The following is a 23,373-nucleotide window of genomic DNA, read 5'->3' on the forward strand; positions in this document are numbered from 1 at the left end:
CCTAATCCCGTATTTTGTACTGCTTGTCAAGGAACACAGAGCCTGTCCAGAAGAACAGCACTCTGGAGTATCAGTTTCTTTTTGGCTAGTTTTCAGGCTGTGCACCTGCATAGCATAAAGCTATGTTTAGATAATGTTCTGCATCCACGTTACCTGGTAAGTAACTGGACGGCAACTCAGAAGCCTTGGCTCCCAGGCCTTTATTCAGATACGTGCTGAAAATTTCAATCAACAACAAAACCTTGCATGGTCTTCTAGTCTGAGAATGTATTATTTATCCAAACAAATAATTTTATGCAGTAACTTGAAATAGAAACAGATGGCACTTGTGGATTTTTCAGCACACACTCTGCTAATAGTTCTCAAATTGTAATCCTATCAGACGCAATAGCTCACAATTCACGGACCATTACGCTGCAGCTGGCATACCATTCACATGTCCCTTTCCAGGAACTGCGGAGAGGCTGAAGGCAGATCTTATCACTCTCTACAACTACCTGAAAGAAGGTTGTAGGAGGTGGGTATCGGTCTCTTCTGCCAAGTAACATGTGATAGGACAATAAACAGCCCTAGGCTGCATCAGTGGAGGTGTAGATTGGATATTAGGAAATACTTCTTTACTGAAAGAGTAGTCAGGCATTGGAATAGATTGCCCAGGGAGGCGGCGAAGTCACCATCCCTGGACGTGTTAAAAAAACGTGTAAACATGGCATTTCAGGACATGGTTTAATGGCCACTGTGGTGTTAGGTCAACGGCTGAACTAACTGTGACTTTGTATGAAAATTCACTGATTCACAGTGAAGTTGATTTTAAAAATCTATTTTACTTTGCAAGATTTATTTCCTGTCCTTATCACTTTCTGATACCTATCACCTTTAGCTCTAGGAATGAACTAAAGCGTGACCCACATATCGTTTCACCTAAGTAGAGCCTCACTGGCATCACTGAAAAAAGCACAAGGCTCTGACAAACAGTTTGCAGAGTGACAGCATATACAATCTAGACTTGATTCTAGTATAGAACTAGAATCTAGGCAAAATTACTTTGTTAGAGGATGTAAATATAAACTGCAAAACTATGTTGAAGATACTACAGAGAAAAAAGTAAAAACCTTATTTTCACCATATTTTGTGTTAAGACTCTACCTATAAACATTTTTCCCCACAGAAATCAACCAGCAAATCCCTTTTAAAAGAAAGCTTAATTTAACATATCACGAATACTTTCTGACTATATCTCGAACTTACTGGTTTGCGACACGTACTTTAAATAAATATATGCTCCCGCTTAAAGGGCTGCAGTGCTGAGAACTTAAAAGTGAAAATGGCCAAAGCTGAAACATGCAAACAATAAACAATCTCCGAGAGCCTTTTAAAATGTCTTGTGTATTCTGGCAGAAACATGGAACTGTTGGATGCTTTCAACAGGATGCAGAGAGAAAGGCGCGGTTTAAAGCCATGGGTTTCAATCGAAGTTGTCCCAGAAGCCTCTGTTTGTAAACGAAGGCTTTGGGAGTTCCCCATGACCTTCAAACCAAGGCAGCAGGAGCGCTGGGAGGCGTTAGCCCCTTAGCAACAGGAAGACCCGGGCAATTCATGAGTTGGCGAGGAGGCGAGCTACAGGCCCCCGTGGCTGTCCGCCGCCACAGGCCAGATTGTAGCTCCCACCAGGCCTTCACATCGAGGCGGTGACCGATTTCCCGCCTGGGTCCCGACACACTCGAGTAACCCCACGGGCAGAGGCGCATGCCCCGCGGTCATCGCGGTCCCACGGCGGTACTCACCGCGTACCGGTTTTCCCTCCTCGGGCCACGGGCCGGCCTACGAAAGCGGTGCGAGAGGCCCCTAATGGCGGCACTGGGGCTCCGCGGCCCCGGCGGCTGCCACCGCTGCCCCCTCGCTCAGCCCGCACTGCCTTGGACAAGCTGCGGCCCACAGCAGCCGCGGGCCTCGCTCAGAGCACCGCCGGCCGCCGGGCCCATGGCGCAACCTGCCGCGCCCCCCTCCCCGGCCGCTCCCCGCCCGACTAATAGCGGGGCTCCCCGCGGGGGGATAACGCCCCACGACAGCAGCGGAGCGAACCGCTGAACAAACGCCGCGCCCAGCCGCGCCGCGCGTTTCGCCGGCGCGGCCTCAGCTTCGGGGAGGAGTCTAGGGGTCCCGCATACACAAACTGCCAGCTGTCGGGTCCGAGACGGGAGACAGGGAGCAGCTCGGCACTACCGCTTCCCAGGGAAGGGATTATGGCTGAGCTGGGCTTTAGACGTCATCAAAAAATATTAACAGTCCCCCGATGACTGGCCTCTCTCACATCCCCGAGGGCAGTTACATAACAAAACTGGAACGCAAAAGTGCCAAAATGTGAACGCACGGCAAGAATACCGATACTTAAACCGCTGCCTCTGGAGCTTCAGTCTTCATCGCCTGAGCATCAGAAGCGCTCTAGTAGGGTTAAGCCAAGGCGGGGCGGGAGGGGCAGAGAAAGGTAAACAGGAGCTAAAACGTCGGCTCTGAGCAATCGGTCATCATATCCGATTGAGTAAGTCTTAGTTTCTTTTTCACCGTATCCATTACAGTTTTAGAAGTAAAGCACAGAGGTACTTCACAGCGTTTGCATGGCAAAGTGAGGTGGTGGCACAATCCAGGAACTGGCACACCCAGCTCCTCTGGGGGTTGGATTTTACATCAATGAGCCCTGCAGTGAAATACAATTATTTCACAAGATCTAACATATTATTTAACATATTTAACATGCATTTGTTAAAGATAGTGTGAGGGAACTCCCAAAAAGCTCTGGATGCCCTCACTCCCTATATCTGAATAGAGGCTAGTCTTTGAACATTTTAAATTTCTTAAATAAATGAAAAGGCGAAAAAAATGAAAGTCAAAATTTCCTCCTAGGGATTTGCATGACTTAGTGAAGCCAGCAGGAGCAGTGCAAGCTTACTGATGCACTGAAAACTGATTGTTACTTTAATACATCCCTATTACATCTCATATGCATAAACACCTATCAGTACCCAGCCAAGGGGCAGCTGTAGTACCCTGTTTTTCTGTCGCTAGAGTTAGGGCTTCTTCATGCCCAAAAGAGGAGACACACACCCAAGTAGGAGAAAAGCCTGGCAGCTTTGACTCCAACTCCAATCCAGAAGCAGTATTGAAGAGAAACAGTTGTGTCACCCCATCTCAAAACCTCAGCTACGCTGATTGTCAAATCAGCTATTCACACAGAGTCTGCCAGCAGCCAAAGGCTTCCCAAGCTCCATCTCACCTCCAACCACCCAGCCAGGGATTGGCACCTCGGTTGTCAGACAGCCCTGCTGCCCCTCACACTCTCCTCAAAACATCTCTACATCCACTTAGATTTAAACCCCACTGCTGGTACCAACTCCTGCACCCCTCTAATTCGCTCTGCCCACAATAATTTTACGTGTGGCCTGCTTCTCCTGCCTATGTGTGAGCTGTTGCCTGCCCATCCCCAGAACAGGCACATGCTCCATTTGCTCCTAAAAATATTCAGGGCTTCAGGTATGCATAAGCCTGCACAGGTCCTAAATACAGACTGATACACACGGCTTTCTCCTAGAACAAAAAAATACAATTTTAAATAGTGAACCTGATGAGGTTATGACATTATGACAGCACATAATGACCATTCACAGAACTGCATGGGCAAAGGACAGGGGAGCAGGATATTGACTCAGTAACATCGCTATCTATGTAGCCACAGTAACAACCACTTCGTTAACCGGGTTCTAATTTGCCTGTAATAACGGCCAGATCTGTAACAACGCTGCAGTCACAACGGAAATGGCAGCTCCCACAGAGCCCGGCTCCAGCTGAGAGGCCGCACCGAGAGGGCAGAAGGCCCGGACATTGCCGCGTTCCCTCTGCTGCGGGGCCGGAGCGGCGGCAGCAGCAGCAGAGTGCTGGCCTGGGCCTCAGGAGCAGCGGCGGACACCGGGCAGACCATTTACTACACGAATCATCGACACGGCTTGCACAGGGGGACTACACTTCCCGGCAGCCTCTACTCCGCCGGCGGGCGGGATCGGCCTGGGAAAGAGCCGCTCCCCCAGCCGCCACCGCCTCAGCCCGACTGGGTGTCGCCTCGGGACTACGTTTCCCAGCAGCCAGGGTGCTGCTCACTGCAGGCGAGACAGCCACTCGGGGCCGCGATGCGTGCTGGGACACGTAGTCGATGGAGCCGGCGCCCGTGCCTCGGAGCGGCCCGTGCGTCAGGCGGCGCTCCGACCTTGCGGGTTTGTCTGGTCGCGTCTCCGCTGCTCCCGGTCTGCCTGCCCCTCACTCGCCGGGAAGATGGCTGCCGTACGCCGGGCCCGCAGTTACTCCCGCTGCGTGGTGCGCTTCTCCGACCGAGAACTCTGCTAATTTCCTCCCGCGGGGAGGACACAGGGACCGAGCAGGGGGGCAGAGACCCCCGGGACGGGACAGCGCCGCCCGAGCGTTGGCAGCATGGTGAGCGGGCCCGAGCCAGCCGTGCCTGGCTCCCCGCCATGGTGGGGCCTGGGGCGGGGGGACGGTGCAGCGGGGTGCGTGGCACCAGGCGCACCGCAGTGAGGCAGCGGCGGCGCAGGGTCGGCCGCCGTGGCAGGTGCGGGCGGAAGGCGGCCCGGCCACGCCCTGTCGCCGGGGGCGCTTGCGGGGCTGGTGGTTGCAGTAAGGGGGGGTGTGCCCCGGGGCGAGAGGAGCAGCACCCCGAGCAGTGTTGCTGCCATCAGCCCGGTCCAGTCAGCCCTCCGCGGCCGCCGGTTACTAGGCGGAGTGTGCTGTTGTCCTGGCTGTGACGCCGCCGCGAGTAACCGCGCCGCAAGGAGACGCGGCAGCCTTTCCGCAAGGGATTTTGGGCTGATGAGTGGGACAGCTTGACTCGGGACCGATCCAGCTATGTTCAGAAACACCTGAATGAGTCGCCGTGTCATTACAGATGAGCGTGTCCTACCTTCCTCTTCCCTCAAAAAACGAGTGGCATAAAGTCGCTTGGTATTTTAAACATCTCTGTGGGCCGGGCACTCGACTTATTTGAGTTTGTGATTTAGCATGTCAGAATTACAGTTCGATTCAGTATTGCTTTTCTGTCTGCACCTCAATATGGATCCAAGTATCAATGATGAGAACTTGATCATTCAAAGTTAATCTGTTTACATCGTTCAGGAAGTCTTGAATCACCCTACCACTGTGATTAAAATTCTTGGTTTTGAACAGTGTTAATTCCATCACAATAGGTGTGACTTTCTCATTTTCTTCTAAACCCAAGAAGAACATTAGCTGTTGGTCACTGTTTTGCTATGTCATGCTTGCTTCTCCTGTAGTTCTGTACTGTTCACGTGTAGCCATGTTTGACTGGTGACAGTCAGCTTTGAACTGTTCCTGGTCTTAGTTTTTTTTGCTGAAACAAAAGTCTAAAGTATTGAAAGACTTTATATTACAGCCAGTTTAGTAAGTTATTGTTGTACTCTGAGCAAATCAACCTGCAATTATCAATTGCAAAACAGTCAAAAGTAAGCTGTCCAAATAAACTAGTTTTGCATTTGACAAGTGATTTGTAAAGCTTACAAACAAATCAGAATCAAATCTACTCAGCTGACTTCTTTTCACAGGTCACAGTCTAATTCAGATGTTTACTTTTGACATGTTGACCTTTTGGTGGCTTGAGTGGCTACCACTTTTCTCATGGAAAATTACTTGATCTGATCAGAGACTAAGGATGTCTCACTTCCAAGCAGGATAAAGTCACTGTTCCATATGGTAACTGACCTGCATCAGGAAGGCCAACAGCATAAAGATGACCAGGCTAGATTTATCTATCAAGTAGCAATTACAGTGCAGTGTTCTGTGAACTTATAAGTACAATTTAAGTATTCTCAGATGGGGAGCAAGGAGACATTTTTTACAAGTTACAGCCCTCTTTAGGTATGGTCTCTTGAGCTGTCCTAGTGACGATCCTTGCTCCAGCAATTACCTGTGTTTACTCGGTTGTTCTAACAAAACGATAGGATTTCAATGTATCAGATAAATAGTGGCAAGCTTCTTCATAGAGATCAGTTTTCTAGCCAAGTTAAGCATACAGTAGCAAAGTGAATGAATTGCTTTCCTGGTAAATTTAGAGGGATGGTCACTTAATGCCGCATAACCTTTGGTATGAGAGACTGCAGATCACACATTAACTCAGTATAGAGGAGGTAATGACAGAAATCGTAACTTTGATTGTAAGCAATATCAATTTTTTTGAAGCTTCTAGGCTATGGACTAGCTTTTCATAGTATAGTATATTTTAGATTTATATTGAGGACACTTTCAAGTTCTAAAGAGCATTGAAAGACATTTTGGAAGTACTTGGTCCAGAACGGTAAGTGACAGACTCAGAAATAGGAACTCAGACTCAGGAATAGGGCAGTGGAAAAGAGCAAGGTGAGGAACGTGAAGATTCTTGGACAGATTACTAAAACAAGAAGGTTTTGAATATGAGGTAAACTTGAGACAGCTTCAAACCTTCTAAATAATTTTCAGTTAGTTTGTTTACATGAACTAAGCATTTTAATGGGCGTGCCTTTATGCACAAGAGGATAGTGTGTTGATTTAGTTTAGAAATTGCTAGTTTCTGCATTTTGCAGATAAACCCAGGTTTATTCCGCCCAGACTGAGAGCTGACTGGTCATAACTCAGCTGCAAAGCAGAAGCCTTGCACTCTGCACAGGAAGAGGTAGGCCTTATTTGTGTCAACCCAGTGCCATAATAAGGCACTTACAGCCATCTATTTCAGTGCTCGCTCATTCCTAGGCTAAAATAGTATGGTAGGACTGCTGTAACTTATAGGTCATTAACTGTCTGGAATCAAGATCAGGAACCAAAACTCATGACATTTCTAAGTTATTTGCTCCATCCTCACATTTAACACTGCTGGTGCTTTGGAGTATTCCGGTTTAACCTGTCTTCTCCACCAAGAAATTAAAAATGCGCAACCTTACAATCAGATGTGATGTCTGTTTACTTTAACCAACCAACACTGTCTGCATTATCAATTGTAAAAGATAAATCAAGACATTGTTGATACACATTCACAGATGACAAACCAGTAAGATTGTGGTGTTTGGGGAACCTGAGACAAGTGCTACTACTGAGTCCCAGGGAGGTGCTTTGTCACCAAGACAAAGAGATTAAACATTGCCTTCCTCTCAGGTTTGCCAGTATTTTGTAGTTTGATCATGAACTTCCAGATGCTGTAAAAATTTTATATGTTTTATGAATACAAGAAGGCTTTAATTTTTTTTACCTTGTGCAGGAGCTTGTAATTTTTTATGAGAATTCTTAAGAATTTCACTGACAGAATGTCATCTGGAGTTTCCGAACACTATCTACAATAGGAAGGAATGTGAAACAAAAGTTTCACAAGTAGTTGTGGTAATCTTAATAGCAAGTTTACCTTCTTATAATCTCACTTTGCATTACGTACTTGCAGAGCTACAGATATGAATTGCAGCACAGCATGTAGAAAAACTGGGATGCTTCAGTTGCAGGAAGAATGTTAGACAAATGTTTTAGTTTTGGTCAAGGGGTTTTCTCTACTAGCATCTTGTTGCTGTTGTTTTAGTGGCCTTTCAGTGGTGCTCAGAATTAGTTTTTGTTTGTTACAGATTTCATAAATCTTATTATATTTCACAATGAGAATGTCTGTCTTTTTAAATTTTGTTCTTAAAGTAGCTAGCTCCTATGTAGAGCTTTGTTAAGTTTAGTTAAGGGTCTTATTTGAGGTCTTGTTTAACCTGTCTGACATCAGTACTGTAAATAAAACCAGCTGTCAAGCTCTCAGGCTAGGTTTTTTCTTTTGCAATACATTTCTTGTTTAGTTGCACATGTAGTTTTGAGATTGCTCCTATTGTCCCATGATTTTTGTAAGGTGTTGCTACTCGAGGCACTAGTGCATTAATAAACAAATCAAGACTACTGTTTAGTGATTAAATGTTAATTTCTTATATGAAGCATACTCCTGTTTAATACTGAAGCTTTGGTTCTATGCTTTGACTTAGACACTGAGTGTATTCATTCATGTACAGTACACTGTATGCATGTAAACCTTCAAGTGATAGATAACTAATCTGGATTGATGTGCCTGAAATGCAGATCTCAACTTCATTGGATTAATAGGGAAGTGCAAACAATACCAGTGATTTTAGGATAAATTTTTATCATCAGTAAGGTAGACCTGTGTTGTAGGTGGGTAGTAAAGGGAAAAGGGGAGGATTCTTGAATTATTCTTAATGTGTGTCCATGACAATTGTGTTTTGTGAGTATGTTGTAGGCCTTTATGCAGACTATAATCACATCTGACTGATCTTTACTAGGCAGAAGCTGAAGAAGATTGTCACTCTGATTTGGTACGGACCGACGACCATGAAAGATCTGGTGAGGCAAATCTTCAGGTAGGTCCCTCCTGGTAGTGGTTTTTTACAAACATAGTACTGCTGTGATTTAAGCTGCGTTACCTATGCTTGTTTCCTTGCCACACAGTTGTTGATCTGACAAATGCTTCATCTGTCTGCCCCACCGAAAGTGGAATAGATAAATTCTGCATAGTATTCCAAGTGTCACATTCAGTTGTCACTTACCTGTGGTGATGAAAGTTTGTGGCAGATTGGGGATTTCTTTGAAGAAGTGTAGAAATCAGCAGTTTCTGTATGCATCAAATTCCAGTTTAAGTTGTCACTGTCTTCTGGAGCAGGAAGTGGATAAAAGCAGTCTAATGAAAAGCGTCTTCTCTAACAATACTAGATTTCTGTGTACTTGCTCCCCAGAAGTAGTGATGGTTGCAAGAGACCTGTAAAGTGTAACTTCAAAGATGCTGAAGAAATGGATGGCAAGAATTACAACTTGTTTCACAGAATATAGTCCTTTCCTTTTAACAGAGAAGGGAGTGTAAGGTCTTGTTTATATATTATATAACTGACAGCCTTGATTGTAATAAGGCTCAGTATGCTTATGTACAGAAAAATGAGGTTTTCTAAATTTTAATTTCAAGAGCTGATTGACTTCTTGATTAAGATAACTCTGCGTGAAGAAGAATAAAAATCATGTCCAGAAAGAATACTTTTCTGTAGAGTCTTAGGTCATAACTATATTACTTACAACCACTTTTTGAAACATTAGTTTTTCTGCTAAGGTGAAGAGTCCAAACAAAAGCACTTATGTTATTAAATGAGACTAATCAAATACTTGTGCCTTTATAAAAAAAATCTACTATCAAACAATTATTAACTCTCTTGTGTCTAAACTCACTGAAACCATTTAAGACTTGGACGTGTAAAGCATAATTTTGAAATTCTCTTTTGCAATTGTATTTTATAATTCTCCTCAGAAGATGTACTGTCTAAATGTGTGATACTGAATCACAATTAATTGAATTTTTTTAGGCAGAGCTCCAGATGTTCAGAGCTCAGTGGATGTTTGAGCTTGCCCCAGGTGTGAGTTCTAGTGGGTTGGAACCTCTGCCATGCAGAGCATCTTCAAGAGGACCTGGAGTAAAGTCTGCAGATTCCAGAGGAAAACAGGAGATAGCAACAGAGGAAAAGGTACCAAAAATAGAATTACGGTTTTGAGATTTTTTAGTATGCAATAATATTGCAGTAAACTATCCTAAAACCTAATGCTGAATTAAATCTAGAGAAACAACAGAGGTGATTAACCTGTTGTCTCCTAACTTATATCTTTCCATAATCCTACACTGATCTTTCTGAAAAGAAAGAGGTAAGGGGCAAGCAGCAGGAGTATGGATAGTTTGTTTATTGGGAATTTCAGTTAAGGCTTGTACAACATGAACATGTCTTCTCACATATTTGTGAGAATTATTTTATTCATCTCCTTCACATGGTACAGTAGGTAAGATGAAAAACCATTCTAAGTCAAGTGACAACACCTTGTATTTTGAGGAATTTAAGAAGTGTTCTGTGTAATTTATTGTGCAGGCAAAAGAACTTTTCCTGAAGGCGGTGGAAGAAGAACAAAATGGGGCCCTTTATGAAGGTAATGTGGAAGTCTACTACGAACACCCTTATTGCAGAGGAATCTAACACTGATTTATGTGCAGGACTGCATGATGCCAGTGAATTTAAACTTCAGGCTAATAGTAATTTGAGAGCTTAGTTATTTGGACAAGGAAACAAACTTGCTGTAAAAGAAACTGTCATATCACAGTTTTGAGGTAAAGCTAAACTGAGATCAAGGAAAGAATATCCAGCTTTCAGACAAAATGACATTATTTTGAAATCTAGCAATTGAATGCATTGCTTTTTCATACAGCATGCTTCTTTATGTAAGTTTGTAATATGAAATAAGCATAGCAATTCATCAAGGCAATATACTATATTTTACAGTTTTCTTCATTCCATTATGATTTATCGTTTGTGTTTTGCTTTTGTTTGTTTCTTTGTTTTGTTTTATTTTAATTTAAACAGCATGCTAAGATAGCTTCTTAAAGAATTCCTGAAGCAAATGTTTTGATGTGGTAGTCTTATTTTGTGAGGTTTGCCATAAATACTGAGGCAGTCCATTTAATCATTGTGTATATCAGATGAAAGCTAGAGTTCATTGCTTGAGTGCACTTTCTGTATGTTAAACATAGCAGAGAAGCAGTAACACCTAGCAGAGTTGCATTCACAGAAGTGTTTTCAGGCGTCTGGATTGCGTGAATATGAATTCATTCTTAGCTGAATTTGATTTGAGACTTTTTATACATGTATCTATATAAGACCTTAGAGACAAGGTCCTAGATTAGGCACAGATATATTAACTGAGGACATGTTGGGACATCTGTTTCCACACCACTTCTATTTGCTGACCTGGCCCAAGTCACCAGAATCCAAGTGGCATTTCAGCCTGCTTCTGAAATCTGCTGATACCTGACATTTGTGAGACAGTCATGTGCATCAGCTTCTTGTTAAATGCTAAAGTTGAGACTGATCTCTGTTCAGCTGGCTGCTGATTTTCCTCATCCTCAGCAACAAAGAGCCCTACTTGACAGTCACTGGCCCTGACACGAAATCGAGAAAACAGGAAGATGTACATTCCCCCAAACTCAGGCTTCTCTGACTTACTAGCATGCCAGATTCTGACCTTCACGTTCCACACTGATGTTTTATTTTAGGTTTTGTTTGTAAGAGTTCAAGCTGGGTGAGAGCTGATCTATCACCACATGGGCATACAAAAAGATGTACAAATACAAACATGATCTTTATGCCAGTATTGAAACAGACCAAATGTACAAGCAGTGAATCAGCTTAAGGATCCACAGAGTTAGCTCAGGAGAAAGATGTTATGCAGCTTAAATAACTTCATTCCCACAGGGTGATTTTCCTGGGCCTATTTCTCTACTCAGTAGTATTTGCAGCATCTTTGGAGTGTTAAAGGCAGAAATACTTTCTCTGTGTGCTGGGAGAAACTCGTCTGTTAGTTTTCTGCTCATGCCACATAGCCTTGTGCTTGCTATGTAGCTTTTTGAGAAGGCTGCTTTCTTCCAGTCAGGTTTCTCACCCTCACTGTTTTGCATGGCTTGCTTCTCTTCCTTCAGTAGTCTCCAGGGTTTTGCCACAGTAATATGTACTTGTATCTGTGGTTGAAGTTTTACAATTACAACAATATTTTGTTGATCCTCCTCACCCTTATAATGTTGTGTATGTCTAAGTGACTGTCTCTACTATCCTGGGGATGTAAGGTATCCAGCTCATCTTTCAAATTATCTTTCACGTTCTGGTTATTTACAAATATGATGCCTAAAATGTTAATGGCTTGCTGAGAAAGCTTTGTAATTGTTTGCCAACAAACGAAATCTGGATTTTGTCCCATGCTTATGTAAAATTGAACTCCGTAGTGATTTGTAGTAGTTAACGTTAAACTGTTAAAGTGGAAACTTAGCTGAGAGGGCTCTTCGTTATGAAAGAACATACGAAGGTTTTAGTTTTGAAAATAGGTGCTTAATGTGCACTATTGTGCAGAATTTGAACCTAATCTGTTTAGATTCAGTAAGATTCACTAGGCAGAGGTATTTTTCGACCTTTTAGTGTTTTTAGCTGAAGCTATCTGAAAAAAATCTTTGCTTTGATAAGCTAGTCCAGACATCAGACATACTTAAACATTAAACTTTATTTTCAGCCATCAAATTTTATCGTCTAGCCATGCAGCTTGTACCTGACATAGAGTTTAAGATCACCTATACAAGATCCTCAGATGGTGATGGAGTTGGAAAGAGGTGGTAAGGATGAAGATCTTCTATTTATGTGCATAGGAGTACTGAAATGTGAATGATTTACTGTGATATGCGGTTGAAAGTCCTTATTATTTGGAAAACATGTCTACTTCCATTTGGAGAGACTGCTTCATAGAGAGCTTACAGATGCATCAGTTCAAGGAGGACTTCTCTATACTGTAGTTCAAAGGAGACAGTTAAGTTCAAGTGGAAGGATTACAAATAGTTATATTGTTACTAAAAAAAAAAGCATCAGTCACTTTATTACTTTTGTTTGATTTTCAGATTTGAACTAAGCATTTAGGATCATCTACAAAATTGTAGGTGACAAAAAGATCAATTAGTAAAAGCTTTGTACCATGGAATAAGCGTTATAATTAAGCAAAGGAATATACTACTGTTCTTACGCTAACACAGCCAAATGGGAGCATTTCTGATAAGTAGAGCAACGGATTTAGAAGCTTGTAGATTGTAAGGGGAGTGGTCTGGTCTTTCAACATTACACACATAAGAATCTCCCTAGCCTCAACATGCTAGATGTGTAGCAGCTTAAGGGTGGCCTCGCTTAAGCTCAAGACTTCTGTTTGAGGACAGGATTCAGGTTAGGACTAAGACTTCTGCAATAGCTTAGATAGCACAGTGAAGACAAGCTTATGGAACAGAGCTTGGCAATTCACTGCTTACTGTTAGCATACTTACATGCTGGTAGTAGCTATAAGAAATCAAGAGTTTTAAAACTGTGAATGAAAGAGGAAAGCACAACCATGTCTGTGTGGTGTTACTAGCTCAGTGTTGTTGCCCCAGGACAGTACAGCTTCCATGCAGTAGTTGACTCGATATAAAAGAGACTAGGATGAATTAAGTGCTTTATTTACATGCATTACTTCAGTTTCTGAATACATTGTTGGCATGAAATCTTTGCCATACGTTTGTGCACTAGGAAAAATACTGATGGTAAACTACAATCACATCAAAATAGAGGTTTTTCTTTAGAATAACTTTCTCTACTTCCTTCATTAAGATTCTGAAACTAAGTTGTGTGGGAGTGTGGATCTGCTTGACGGGAAGGTTCTGCAGAGGGATCTGGGCAGGCTAGGTCAATGGGCTAAGGCCAACTGTATGAGGTTCAACAAGGCCAAGTACTGAGTCCTGCACTTGGGTCACAACAACCTCATGCAGTGCTACAGGCTTGCGGCAGAGTGGCTGGAAAGCTGCCTGGTGGGGCTGTTGGTTGGTAGCCAGCTGAACTTGAGCCAGGAGTGTGCTCAGGTGGGCAAAAATGCCAAGAGCATCCTGGCCTGTATCAGCAATAATGGAGCCAGCAGGAGCAGGGAAGTGATTGTCCTCCTGTACTTGGCACTGGTGAGGCCACACCTTGAGTACTGTGTTCAGTTTTGGGGCCCTTACTACAGGAAGTACATTGAGGTGCTGGAATGTGTCCAAGGAAGGACTGAGGATTGCACTTCGGTTAAATGCAAGAATGAAAAAAAAAGTTTCTTAATTCTTTTCACTACCTTGCACTCTGACAAGGATTACAAAATAAAATTATTTCACAATAATTTAGTTCCTGCATATGACTTACCTTAGAGAGTGTAAAAGATGAGATTTGTCTCTTTGTGAAGTCAAGCGATTCTTCAGTGTCTGTACTAAATACAGTGAAGAGTGAGCTCTCAAATCTGAAAAGAAAGTGGGGTTGGAATTAAATGGGGAAAATATATCGTTACTGTAAAGGTTCCAGCAAACTCTAAATAAACTTGGGAAGATTGCAATAGTTGTTTTATCATATGATGAAATGAGATTGCTTTACAAAAAGGGAATAGCTATTCTGGATAAGAGTAAGACAGTGGATTGATGCCAAGACAAGGACATCTGTTGGTATGTTTTGTCCAGTATAATAATGTTGGCATTACCCCTTCTCTAGTGTTGAGGATAACAAAGAGGATGACAAAATGGCTGATCTCCTGTCGGATTTCCAGCAGCAGTTAACTCTTCAGGAATCTTCAGTGAAACTTTGTCAGCCTGAGGTTGATGTCAGCCAGACCCATATGTCAGGTATGAGTTAAGGTACACTTTAAGAGTTCAGAGGCAGAATTTATAGAGACGTTTCTCTATTAAAACATTTGTCTTGTTCATTCTAAAGCCATCTTTAAAGAAATGTACACAATCAGTATCAGTGTCATACTTAAAAGTATCAACGTGTGGGACCAGACTTGTTGAAGTAAGTGTATTCTAGTTTTCCATTCGGGTACTGTTTGAAAAAGTGAAATGTAGGGATTTCTGGTTTGGTTTGTAAATATGTGTTACAATATTTAAGTGTGAATAAGAGACAGTTGTTCTGTGAAGAATATGCATTTCCTGTTTAACTGATTCTGTATCAGATTTTTACAACAAATATGTTAGCAGGTTCGTCAAGGCTATATAACACAGCTAGAACAGCTTTTGAAGGTTAATGATTTTTAGTGCTTCAGTTCTAGCACAGTCATTCTGAGACCTCCTTACGAGATCTAAATTGTAGATAGTGTGTGTAAGCTATGAAAATCAGATGTCTCTGAAGCATGTGTGTTTTGCATCCCGAATGATCAGTTGCTTTTGGAAATACTGGCCTGATCTTCTCTGTTCTGCTCAAGGAATGAAAATATAGTAAATGTAGCAAGCTGTTCAAGTCCAAACAAAGAAAACTGGATTTTAAAAAAATTAACAGCTGTGACATTGTATGTTTGGGAAATAATATTTACCTTTTTGGCCAGTCAAGATGTTACAGACCTTACTATAATGTGATCTCAGGAGATGTCTCTTCAGAGCAGCAATCTTAGTATCTTTCTAGTTTTACTTCCTGCCTTCCTGGGAGTCCTGTAACCAATACCTTGTTTACCAACTCTTACAGCAGAATGAAAGCTTCTCAAATCATCATGTCTGCTTTGGAAGTTGGTAGGTTGGATCCCTCTTGGTCACCACGGTAGTACAATAGTCACAGACCTCAGCAACCCAAGGAAAACTGAAACAATGCGAAGCAGTGTATTTGGCTGAATTGATTTCCTGTTTTCCATTTTATTGACATTCATAATATTAGAGCACTGGTTAACCTTTAGTACAGGATTAGTACAGGATTAGACCTCTGCTATGTAACTGACATAGTGAATATATTTACTGCCCTCCCTAGTATATAAGCATAGTAGTTACTGTTTTACACAAGTAAAGCTTAGGACCAAGATAACATTCTTCAGCAGAAATACTATATTTTTTTTACAGATGTGCCCGGTATATGAAGCAAAGTGTCTTAATCACTAGTTTGCTAGAAACTTAGAAACATGGATGTGGAAAAGTAGAATATTTTTGTGTAAAGTCAGAACTTCATTTATGGTCAAACTTGGAATTACAAGTGACCGATTGTCTTACAGATTATCATCTAACAAGGATTTCTTTTTTCTTTGCAGCATTGCCTATGGAAGTACTAATGTACATTTTCCGATGGGTGGTTTCAAGTGACCTGGATCTGAGATCATTAGAGCAATTATCTCTTGTCTGTCGAGGATTTTACATTTGTGCCAGGTATTGTAGATAAATTACTTAGTGAAGCTTCTCTCTGCTCTAAGGAAGAGAAAAAGAGGGTTTTTATGCTCAAGTACGTGTAAACACTATGTGGAGACGGATAATAAATCCATAGAGCAAAACTGCCTGTGTTGGAAAGGTGGGGATTATGGTTTGGTTGTATTTTGGTTTTTATTTTTGTTTTTGTTTTGCTTTTAGGCTGCTAAATCATAGGTGTAGGACTATGTCCTGCCTTTTCTTCCCATGGCAGTTTTCATGTTACGTTCCTCACAATGCTAATCAGCTTTTGAATACACCACTAAATGTGGTGTATTAGATAATTTCATTGTAATAAAAATGTTGCTGAAAGTCTTAATTGCTCTACTTTGTTTGAAAGTCAGAATTGCAAAATAATGCCTATTCTGTTGTCATCCTTGTATGGCCACACAGGGAATTGCCAGGCTGCTGCAATGTTGTTGTTCTGTACTTGGCTGAAAATGGCATTGTGTTCTTGAATTTCAGTGGGAGGAGAAAGCAGCTTTCAAACACTCCAGGATTAAGTAAATTAGTCAGTGATTTTAAAGTATAAGCTATTGTTGTTCAAGAAAGTTTCTTTTCAGTTGTACCCAAACTAAATAATGGAGTATGTTACTTTCACTGGCAAGTTATGGGGTTTGTTTTTTCTAATTTTCACTAGAGATCCTGAAATTTGGCGTCAAGTTTGTTTGAAAATATGGGGCAGGAGCTGCAATAAACTTGTTCCCTATGCCTCTTGGAGGGAAATGTTTCTGGAAAGGCCTCGTGTTCGATTTGATGGTAAGATGTGCTTTTCAGAATAGTTTTGGGGTTTTTACTGCATGTTATCATGATGAAAGCAGTTAGGTGGGATTGATGTTTATGACGTTGTTAGACCTAATCTGAGTTTATTTGGGCTTTTAATCAGTGGAATATATGTAAAGAGAAGGGAAGGATGGAATTATTGGGGGGTTTATTGTAAATATTTTTGGTACCTTATTTTTGCTCGTATGCTTGTATCTTCCTTTCCTGTAGGGGTGTATATCAGCAAGACAAAATACATACGTCAAGGAGAACAATCTCTTGATGGTTTCTATAGAGCGTGGCACCAAGTGGAATATTACAGGTAGAACTGTAGTGCAATGAGTGAGTGAAATGTTTCTCTTAAGTTCTTCAAATCCAGCACTTGATACCACAAACATTAATTATTCTGTAAAACTCAATGGAACTCCTACAGTATGTAAAGCAGTTTTTGAGATTAGGTTTTAAGAAATAAGATTTATTACAATAATTAGAGATGGGCTTAGAAACACATTTCTTCCTTAGTTGCACCATTTAATGTGGATAAAACTTACACAGTAACAATAGTAATACTTACCTGCAGAGTCCTTTCCCCAAATCACTTCTGCTTTACATTTGAGATGTAATAATTGTTTTCAGTAAAGGGAAAACAAGCAATAATAGAAGAATTGTTTTTTAACTTATTTGTAACCAATCTTAAACAATCAAGAGGCTGGGCTTTCTCAACTTGCTATAAATACCTTGCCATTGTTTCCTCAGCCTGTTTTTCTGCTGTGCTTCATCTTGCCCTTCTCAGCATTTATTGTTCTGTTCTGCTTTCCTTTCTGAGGTTGGAAGGTGTTAGTAGAAACATAGAATCCTATGGCTGTTTCTGTAGCCTCACAAACATCTGCATGGTATCCAAGTACTGAAAAAGCCCGTATGACATTGTCTGTTCTGTGCTGATGCTGTAATTAAGATTCTGTTGCATTTGTCTCAGTTGATACTAGGAATGGGGAAACTTACTAGAGGTCACTTTTGATTCCAGGGTAGCCTTCTTGCTTTGACTAGAGGTGACAAAATTCCTGAACTTCTGCCTTCTTTCATAAGTCTTTGTAACTTGATCTTTAAATCTTCAAAGCTCTCTTATTTCTGTTGTGTTGTGTGCGAAGGAATGTGTTTTCAAATCCTATTGCCTGTTAAGTTCTGTACCCTTCTGGAAAACATCCTGTGATTAAAAGAAAAAAAAAAACCAAGGAAAAAAAAAACCAAAACATCACCACAGCAGAAGAAGTATGTGTTTTCTAGGTTTATCCTGTATAATTATATCTTTGCAGGTATTTGAGATTCTTTCCAGATGGTCAAGTTATGATGCTAACAACTCCTGAAGACCCTCAGTCTATAGTTCCTCGCTTACGGACTAAAAATACAAGGTTAGTGAAATAAAACATTCTACAGTTTTTCTTCTTGTTTTTACCTGGCAATTTCTATTTATTTTTGTCTCAAATTGTATATCCTGGCTTAGCAAAACAAGAGTCAAAATACAATGGTATTTATATTGTATTATTGATGTTTACAGTTCTCTTCTGAGAATAGAAAAAATTTAGTTTTGACATTGTAATTAGCTTTCCTTTGCAGGTTATGGGATTTTAAACTCCTAAAGGAAGTAGATAGAAGAATACATGCTGTTAGCTTGGTGGGTTTAGAATCCTTTTAAAGATACTATTTTGTTACTGACTGCCATCTCACACACTTCCTTCTCTGAAGGAAAGTGAAGATTTTGGTGGGATATGACTAAATTATTACTGCATTAATTTTTTTTCTATGTTTGCACAAAATTGTTTACAATGTAGGAGATAGTTTGTGACTTCAGAACAGGTTTGAGCTGTTCACCAGAAGTCTGAAAATATTTAGCCATAGGCTATGTAGAACTGACAAATGTATGTTTACTGTCCTGTCTGGGAAAACTAAAGGCAACTTTCCGAAATGGTTTCTTTATTTTGTATCATCAGTGAGCCTGGTACTTTGCTAAATGAATATTAAAAACAGTTGCCTTAATCATGATGCACAGTCAGTTGTCTTTTCATTGCTGATATTTATATTACAAGTAAATCACTCTTCAGAGACAAAGAATATTTTTATACCCTTGACACTATCCTCCTCTTAACCTTCCAGAACAGATGCAATCTTGCTTGGCCATTATCGCCTTTCCCAAGAAACAGACAATCAAACCAAAGTATTTGCTGTAATAATGAAGAAAAAGGATGAGGTAGGTGGCTAAATAGAATAGAAGAAAAGTAGTTTAAGGGGTGGTCTTTTTTATAATTTTTTTTCTCAGAATGAATGTGTTAGGGCAACTTTAATGACTTTAAAGTGAAATATAAATAGGCATAGTGATTTGTCTTATTTCCCAATTCTGTGATAATCTTTTTGTCAAGACACATAAATAATCTGCTTCATATTTGAGCAACAGTTTTCCCCTCTAGGCTTCATTGCTTTGTGGTGCTGTTAGCTAGTTTGTTAACACTGTGAGAGAGTGAAGAGGTAATTTTTCGAGTTCAGTTCTGAGTGTGTGCTGTTATGTCCCACAGTATTAACTATAAGTAAGCAGTACTCGTTAATTGAACTCTGAATAATTTGGTCAACTTACATACATCACAACATTTTTAATTAACAAAGTGTCTGTCAAGAAAAACTTGGGAAGAGTTGTAAGTGCTACTTTGCTGTACAGTGAGTTTGCATAGTTTGGGTGGGTGCCCTCCATGCTTATGTTTCTGTGAAAACTTCTTCCATGATTACCATCTACACGGGTGTGTTTTGAAGGAACACCAGTACTTGCTTTTAATTATGAGAGCTTAACAATCTATCTTCACAGTTACATAGGCCTCAGGATAAATAGCTGCATAATGAGTTCTTCGTAGGTCACAAAACTTCTTTACTCTTTGTACAGAAACCAATTGACTACCACAAGTTCAGGTATTTCCGCCGTGTTCCTGCGCAAGAAACGGATCACAGTTTTCATGTAGGACTGCAGCTGTGCTCCAGTGGGCGCCAGAGGTTCAACAAACTTGTCTGGATACATCATTCTTGTCATGTAACTTACAGGTAAGTAAATGGAGAATAACATCAAAGAAGGCTAACTGTAGAAACACAGGTGACTAATTTCTCCAGTACTAAGTACAGAAGACGTAAAGACTTACAAGGCTGTAATAAAATGTCTTGAGAACAGTAACTGATACAATATATAGTAATGAACTTTTAAGACATCCCAAGCTTTTAGTAACTTTTTATAAGGGTATGGGAAGTTTCCTAAACAGTAGCACTGCAGTATTTTAGCTGTTCAAAGGATTTATGCACCGTGTGTTTGAATGATTCCAGAACTGAATCAAGCTTGAATGACAGTGTGATGCTAGTAAGCAGGTGTGGAAAATGTCTTAGTTAAGGTATACTTCTTTTCCTCTCTGGCTGTGCAAGCTAGAAATGTCTGCACACATCATGTGGGAACTGTAACACTTAGAAACTATGTAATCCAGCCATGTAAAATAGGGACATGTGGCCAGCTGTTCTGATCACTAGCCAAGCAAGAGCTATGACCGCTATTCTTGCACCTGACACTTGAAATTGCTGCCAAGTAATGGCTGACTGTCCAGATATTCGATATAGGCATTTTGGTTAGATTTAGGCTTTGTCTTCCATCTTCTTAATCTCTATATTCAGTGTTTTTATAGGGACATAGCTCAGCTACTGAGCTGTAAATATATGAAGTCTAGGAAGAGAACACCTGGTGGTTGAGAGTATAACTTCCATAAAGAGAAAAATCAGGTTTATAAAAACTAGTATTTTCATACCTCACAGAATCACAGAATGCTAGGGGTTGGAAGGGACCTCCAGAGATCATTGAGTCCAACCCCCCTGCAAAGCAGGACCACTTGGGGCAGGTCATACAGGACCATGTCCAAGCAGGTTTTGAAGATCTCTAGAGGAAGAGACTCCACAACCTCTCTGGGCAGCCTGTTACAGTGCTCTGTCACCCTCACAGAAAAAAAAAAATTCTCATGTTGAGATGGAATTTCCTGTGATTGAGTTTACATCCATTGTGGCTCGTCCTATCATTGGGTGTCAAGTGACAGTATCACAAACATCAACTGGGTGTCAAGTGACAGCATCACAGACATTCTTTATCAGCACGAAGTTTTCATACCGCTCAGGCTCTGGTGTACCTCTCAGTATGGGGGTATCCTTTTGAAACTAGAATGAAGATGAGTATCAAAACAGCAAGGAGGACTTACTCTTTTTGTCAGCATTCTTCTTAAAGTTTTGTAAACGTACCAATTTTTGCTGTCACTCTGTGTTCTGAATTCAGTGAAGTGACTTCAGTAACTGAAGTGAGTTACAGGGGATTTTTGCTTCAGTATTAATATGGTGACGAGTGACGTCCTGCGCTGTTTCAAGTCTTGGAGCTAGTAAGAGTGGAAGGGGAAAGCGGTTTCTTTGATACTAAAATAAAAATGTATTCTAAATAAAGGGATTTGGCCAACATTCAAATGCTTTCAGAATGGCAGTATAAAAGCCACTTAGGTTTGGTGCATACCCTGTATGGCAGAACATGATTGCGTTATTGAGGATCTTAAAACAGCAGCTTGTGCCTAATTTAAGTTCTACAATACTGTTTTCAGGTCAACTGGTGAGACAGCTGTTACTGCTTTCGACATTGACAAGATGTACACCCCTCTGTTCTTTGCACGAGTGAAGAGTTTTACTGCATTCTCAGAGAAGCCGCTCTAAGAAACACCTTTTTCTCTCACAAGTCTTGCATGAATGAAAGGTTATAGTTGATGAGCACTTAAGTTATAAATGTGTATATACTTGGAACATTTTAAAATTCTGGAGAATTTTTTTGAAGGTAGTATGTTTTATTTGATTGTGAATGGCTGGGGTTTTGTTTTGAGATCATGCTTATGAGTATTAAACACCTTTACTTTGTGACAAGAATTTGATAACAAATTTTTGTTGTTTGATTTGGTTTGGGTTGGGTTTGGGGTTTTTTTTGGTTTTGTTTTTTTAATAGGTTTTATAAATCAGTCTGCTTAAAATGTCAGCCTTCATCTGTCAGGACAGTAGTTTGTCCAAAAGGGCTTGTTATCGGAAAATCTCACTGTTCATGGAATACTGTGTGTGGGGTCTCCAGTGAAGGCTTGAAATGTGAAGGGAAGAAAGTTGTCTTATATCTGTTAAACTATGTGACTTAAAAGAACTTCAAATAAATGTTTTCTTTAAATTAAACTTCCTCTGTTTGCCTTTAAGATCTGGCATTTTGTCAATATCTAACCTTAAGAAAAAACAATCAAGGGCAAGCTAGCATGAAGTGTAAAATTTAATCGCAGATGAGCATCTCCACCAATGCAGTGATGTCAGTTGGTCGTAAATGTAATTTGTGTCTTGGTTAGAAGCTCAGTGGAGCCTGCCTTCTTGACAGGATGGGCAGAGAGGGCAAAGGGATGGGGTGGTGAGTTGTTCTCTTGTACTGAAATGAGTTTGCAGGGTGTGTGGCTCTGCTTGGGAAGTGTCACAGTGCAGTGGTGAAATGCCGGTGTGTGTGGCCTGTGCATTGGCTAGGCCTGAATGCACAGGTAAGCCAGGGCTCACTTGGACGTGACTGTAATGTGTTATAACCCTTCATCTAACCTTGCTGCAGATGCTGTAAACCCTTTGAGCATTTGTTGTACTAAGATAAATTTTGAGGCTGCTGTAGATGTTGAGGTGCTGTGTACTGCTAATCATGAAGTGTATCTTGAGGTTTGGTGCAGGTACTGTATGCTGCTTCTCCTGCATATATTGCTTGAGGGGGATGTAGTGCAGACGCTGTAATGCTGCTTATTATATATGTATCTTGGATTCTCAAAGAACTGAAGCTTTTTATTATAGTAGTATAGTTTTTCTTCAAGCCATTTTGCATAATTTACATTTGAACATCTCATTTCAAATACTGACCTGGAGTTGAGGACTAAAACGTGAAAGCTGTGGAAAGAAGTATACTGGTTCCATAATTTATCGAGTGTATCGTTGCAAGGAGCTACATGATTAAAAATGCATCAATAAATCATTATTTTAAACATGCAATCTCTTGGAATTCCTTCTTTTGCCAAGAAATCATTATTTCTATAGAGTTAAAGCTGATTAATGAGGAGTTGCCATGTATAAGCTACATGCTAGGCAAGAACGACAGAGTTCATTCACCTCTTAAGACTTTTTATTGTACTACTTACAGGTTATCTGAGAAAAGTGGAGAAGCTTTCAGGTACATGAGTTCTGAATAAGGATGTGTATATCTGAAACGTCGTGCTTTTTTTTTTGGTAGTCTAATTAAACACTCTGCTTGCAGCCCTTCTTTGGCCTGTATCCTCAGACTGCTGTTGCACTATTACTTCATACAATAGAGTGTTTGATAAGGAGTGTGTTGTGCTTTCATTGCTGAGGAGAAAAACAATTGCTCAGAGCGTAACTTTATGTTTTCAAATATTGCCAAGTTTGTTCCTTACCTGCACTTCTGTTAAGGATGAAAGATCTGACTGCCTGCTGAGAAATATAAAAAAAAATTGTCACAAAAATGAGAATATGATACTGATTACTGGTTTAATTTTGTTCAGTAGCCAAGTTGGGTATAGTAGAAGAGCCTTTCAGTTCAAAGTTCTTTTCATACAAGACTTGCTGCTTCTGAGCTACTGTTTTTTCTTACCTTGACCATGTTTGAAATATACTCTGGGTTTAAAGGAGAAGCTAGCTAACGTCCTGTT

General features: G+C 40.8%; 1 protein-coding gene across 1 annotated transcript; it reads left to right on the forward strand.

Annotated features, from left to right (window-relative positions):
- The first annotated feature begins 4,330 nt into the window (after positions 1–4,330).
- Positions 4,331–22,673, forward strand: FBXO9 (F-box protein 9). The gene is made up of 13 exons (XM_054383445.1): positions 4,331–4,479; positions 8,364–8,441; positions 9,429–9,587; positions 9,981–10,038; positions 12,163–12,262; positions 14,178–14,308; positions 15,691–15,805; positions 16,482–16,600; positions 16,835–16,925; positions 17,917–18,012; positions 18,755–18,848; positions 19,530–19,684; positions 21,256–22,673. The coding sequence occupies exons 1-13, from the start codon at positions 4,477–4,479 to the stop codon at positions 21,362–21,364; spliced, it is 1,308 nt and encodes a 435-aa protein (XP_054239420.1). The 5' UTR covers positions 4,331–4,476; the 3' UTR covers positions 21,365–22,673.
- Positions 22,674–23,373: the final 700 nt, after the last annotated feature.

This window comes from Indicator indicator, chromosome 9 (genome assembly GCF_027791375.1).
Source record: "Indicator indicator isolate 239-I01 chromosome 9, UM_Iind_1.1, whole genome shotgun sequence".
Taxonomy (NCBI): domain Eukaryota; kingdom Metazoa; phylum Chordata; class Aves; order Piciformes; family Indicatoridae; genus Indicator; species Indicator indicator.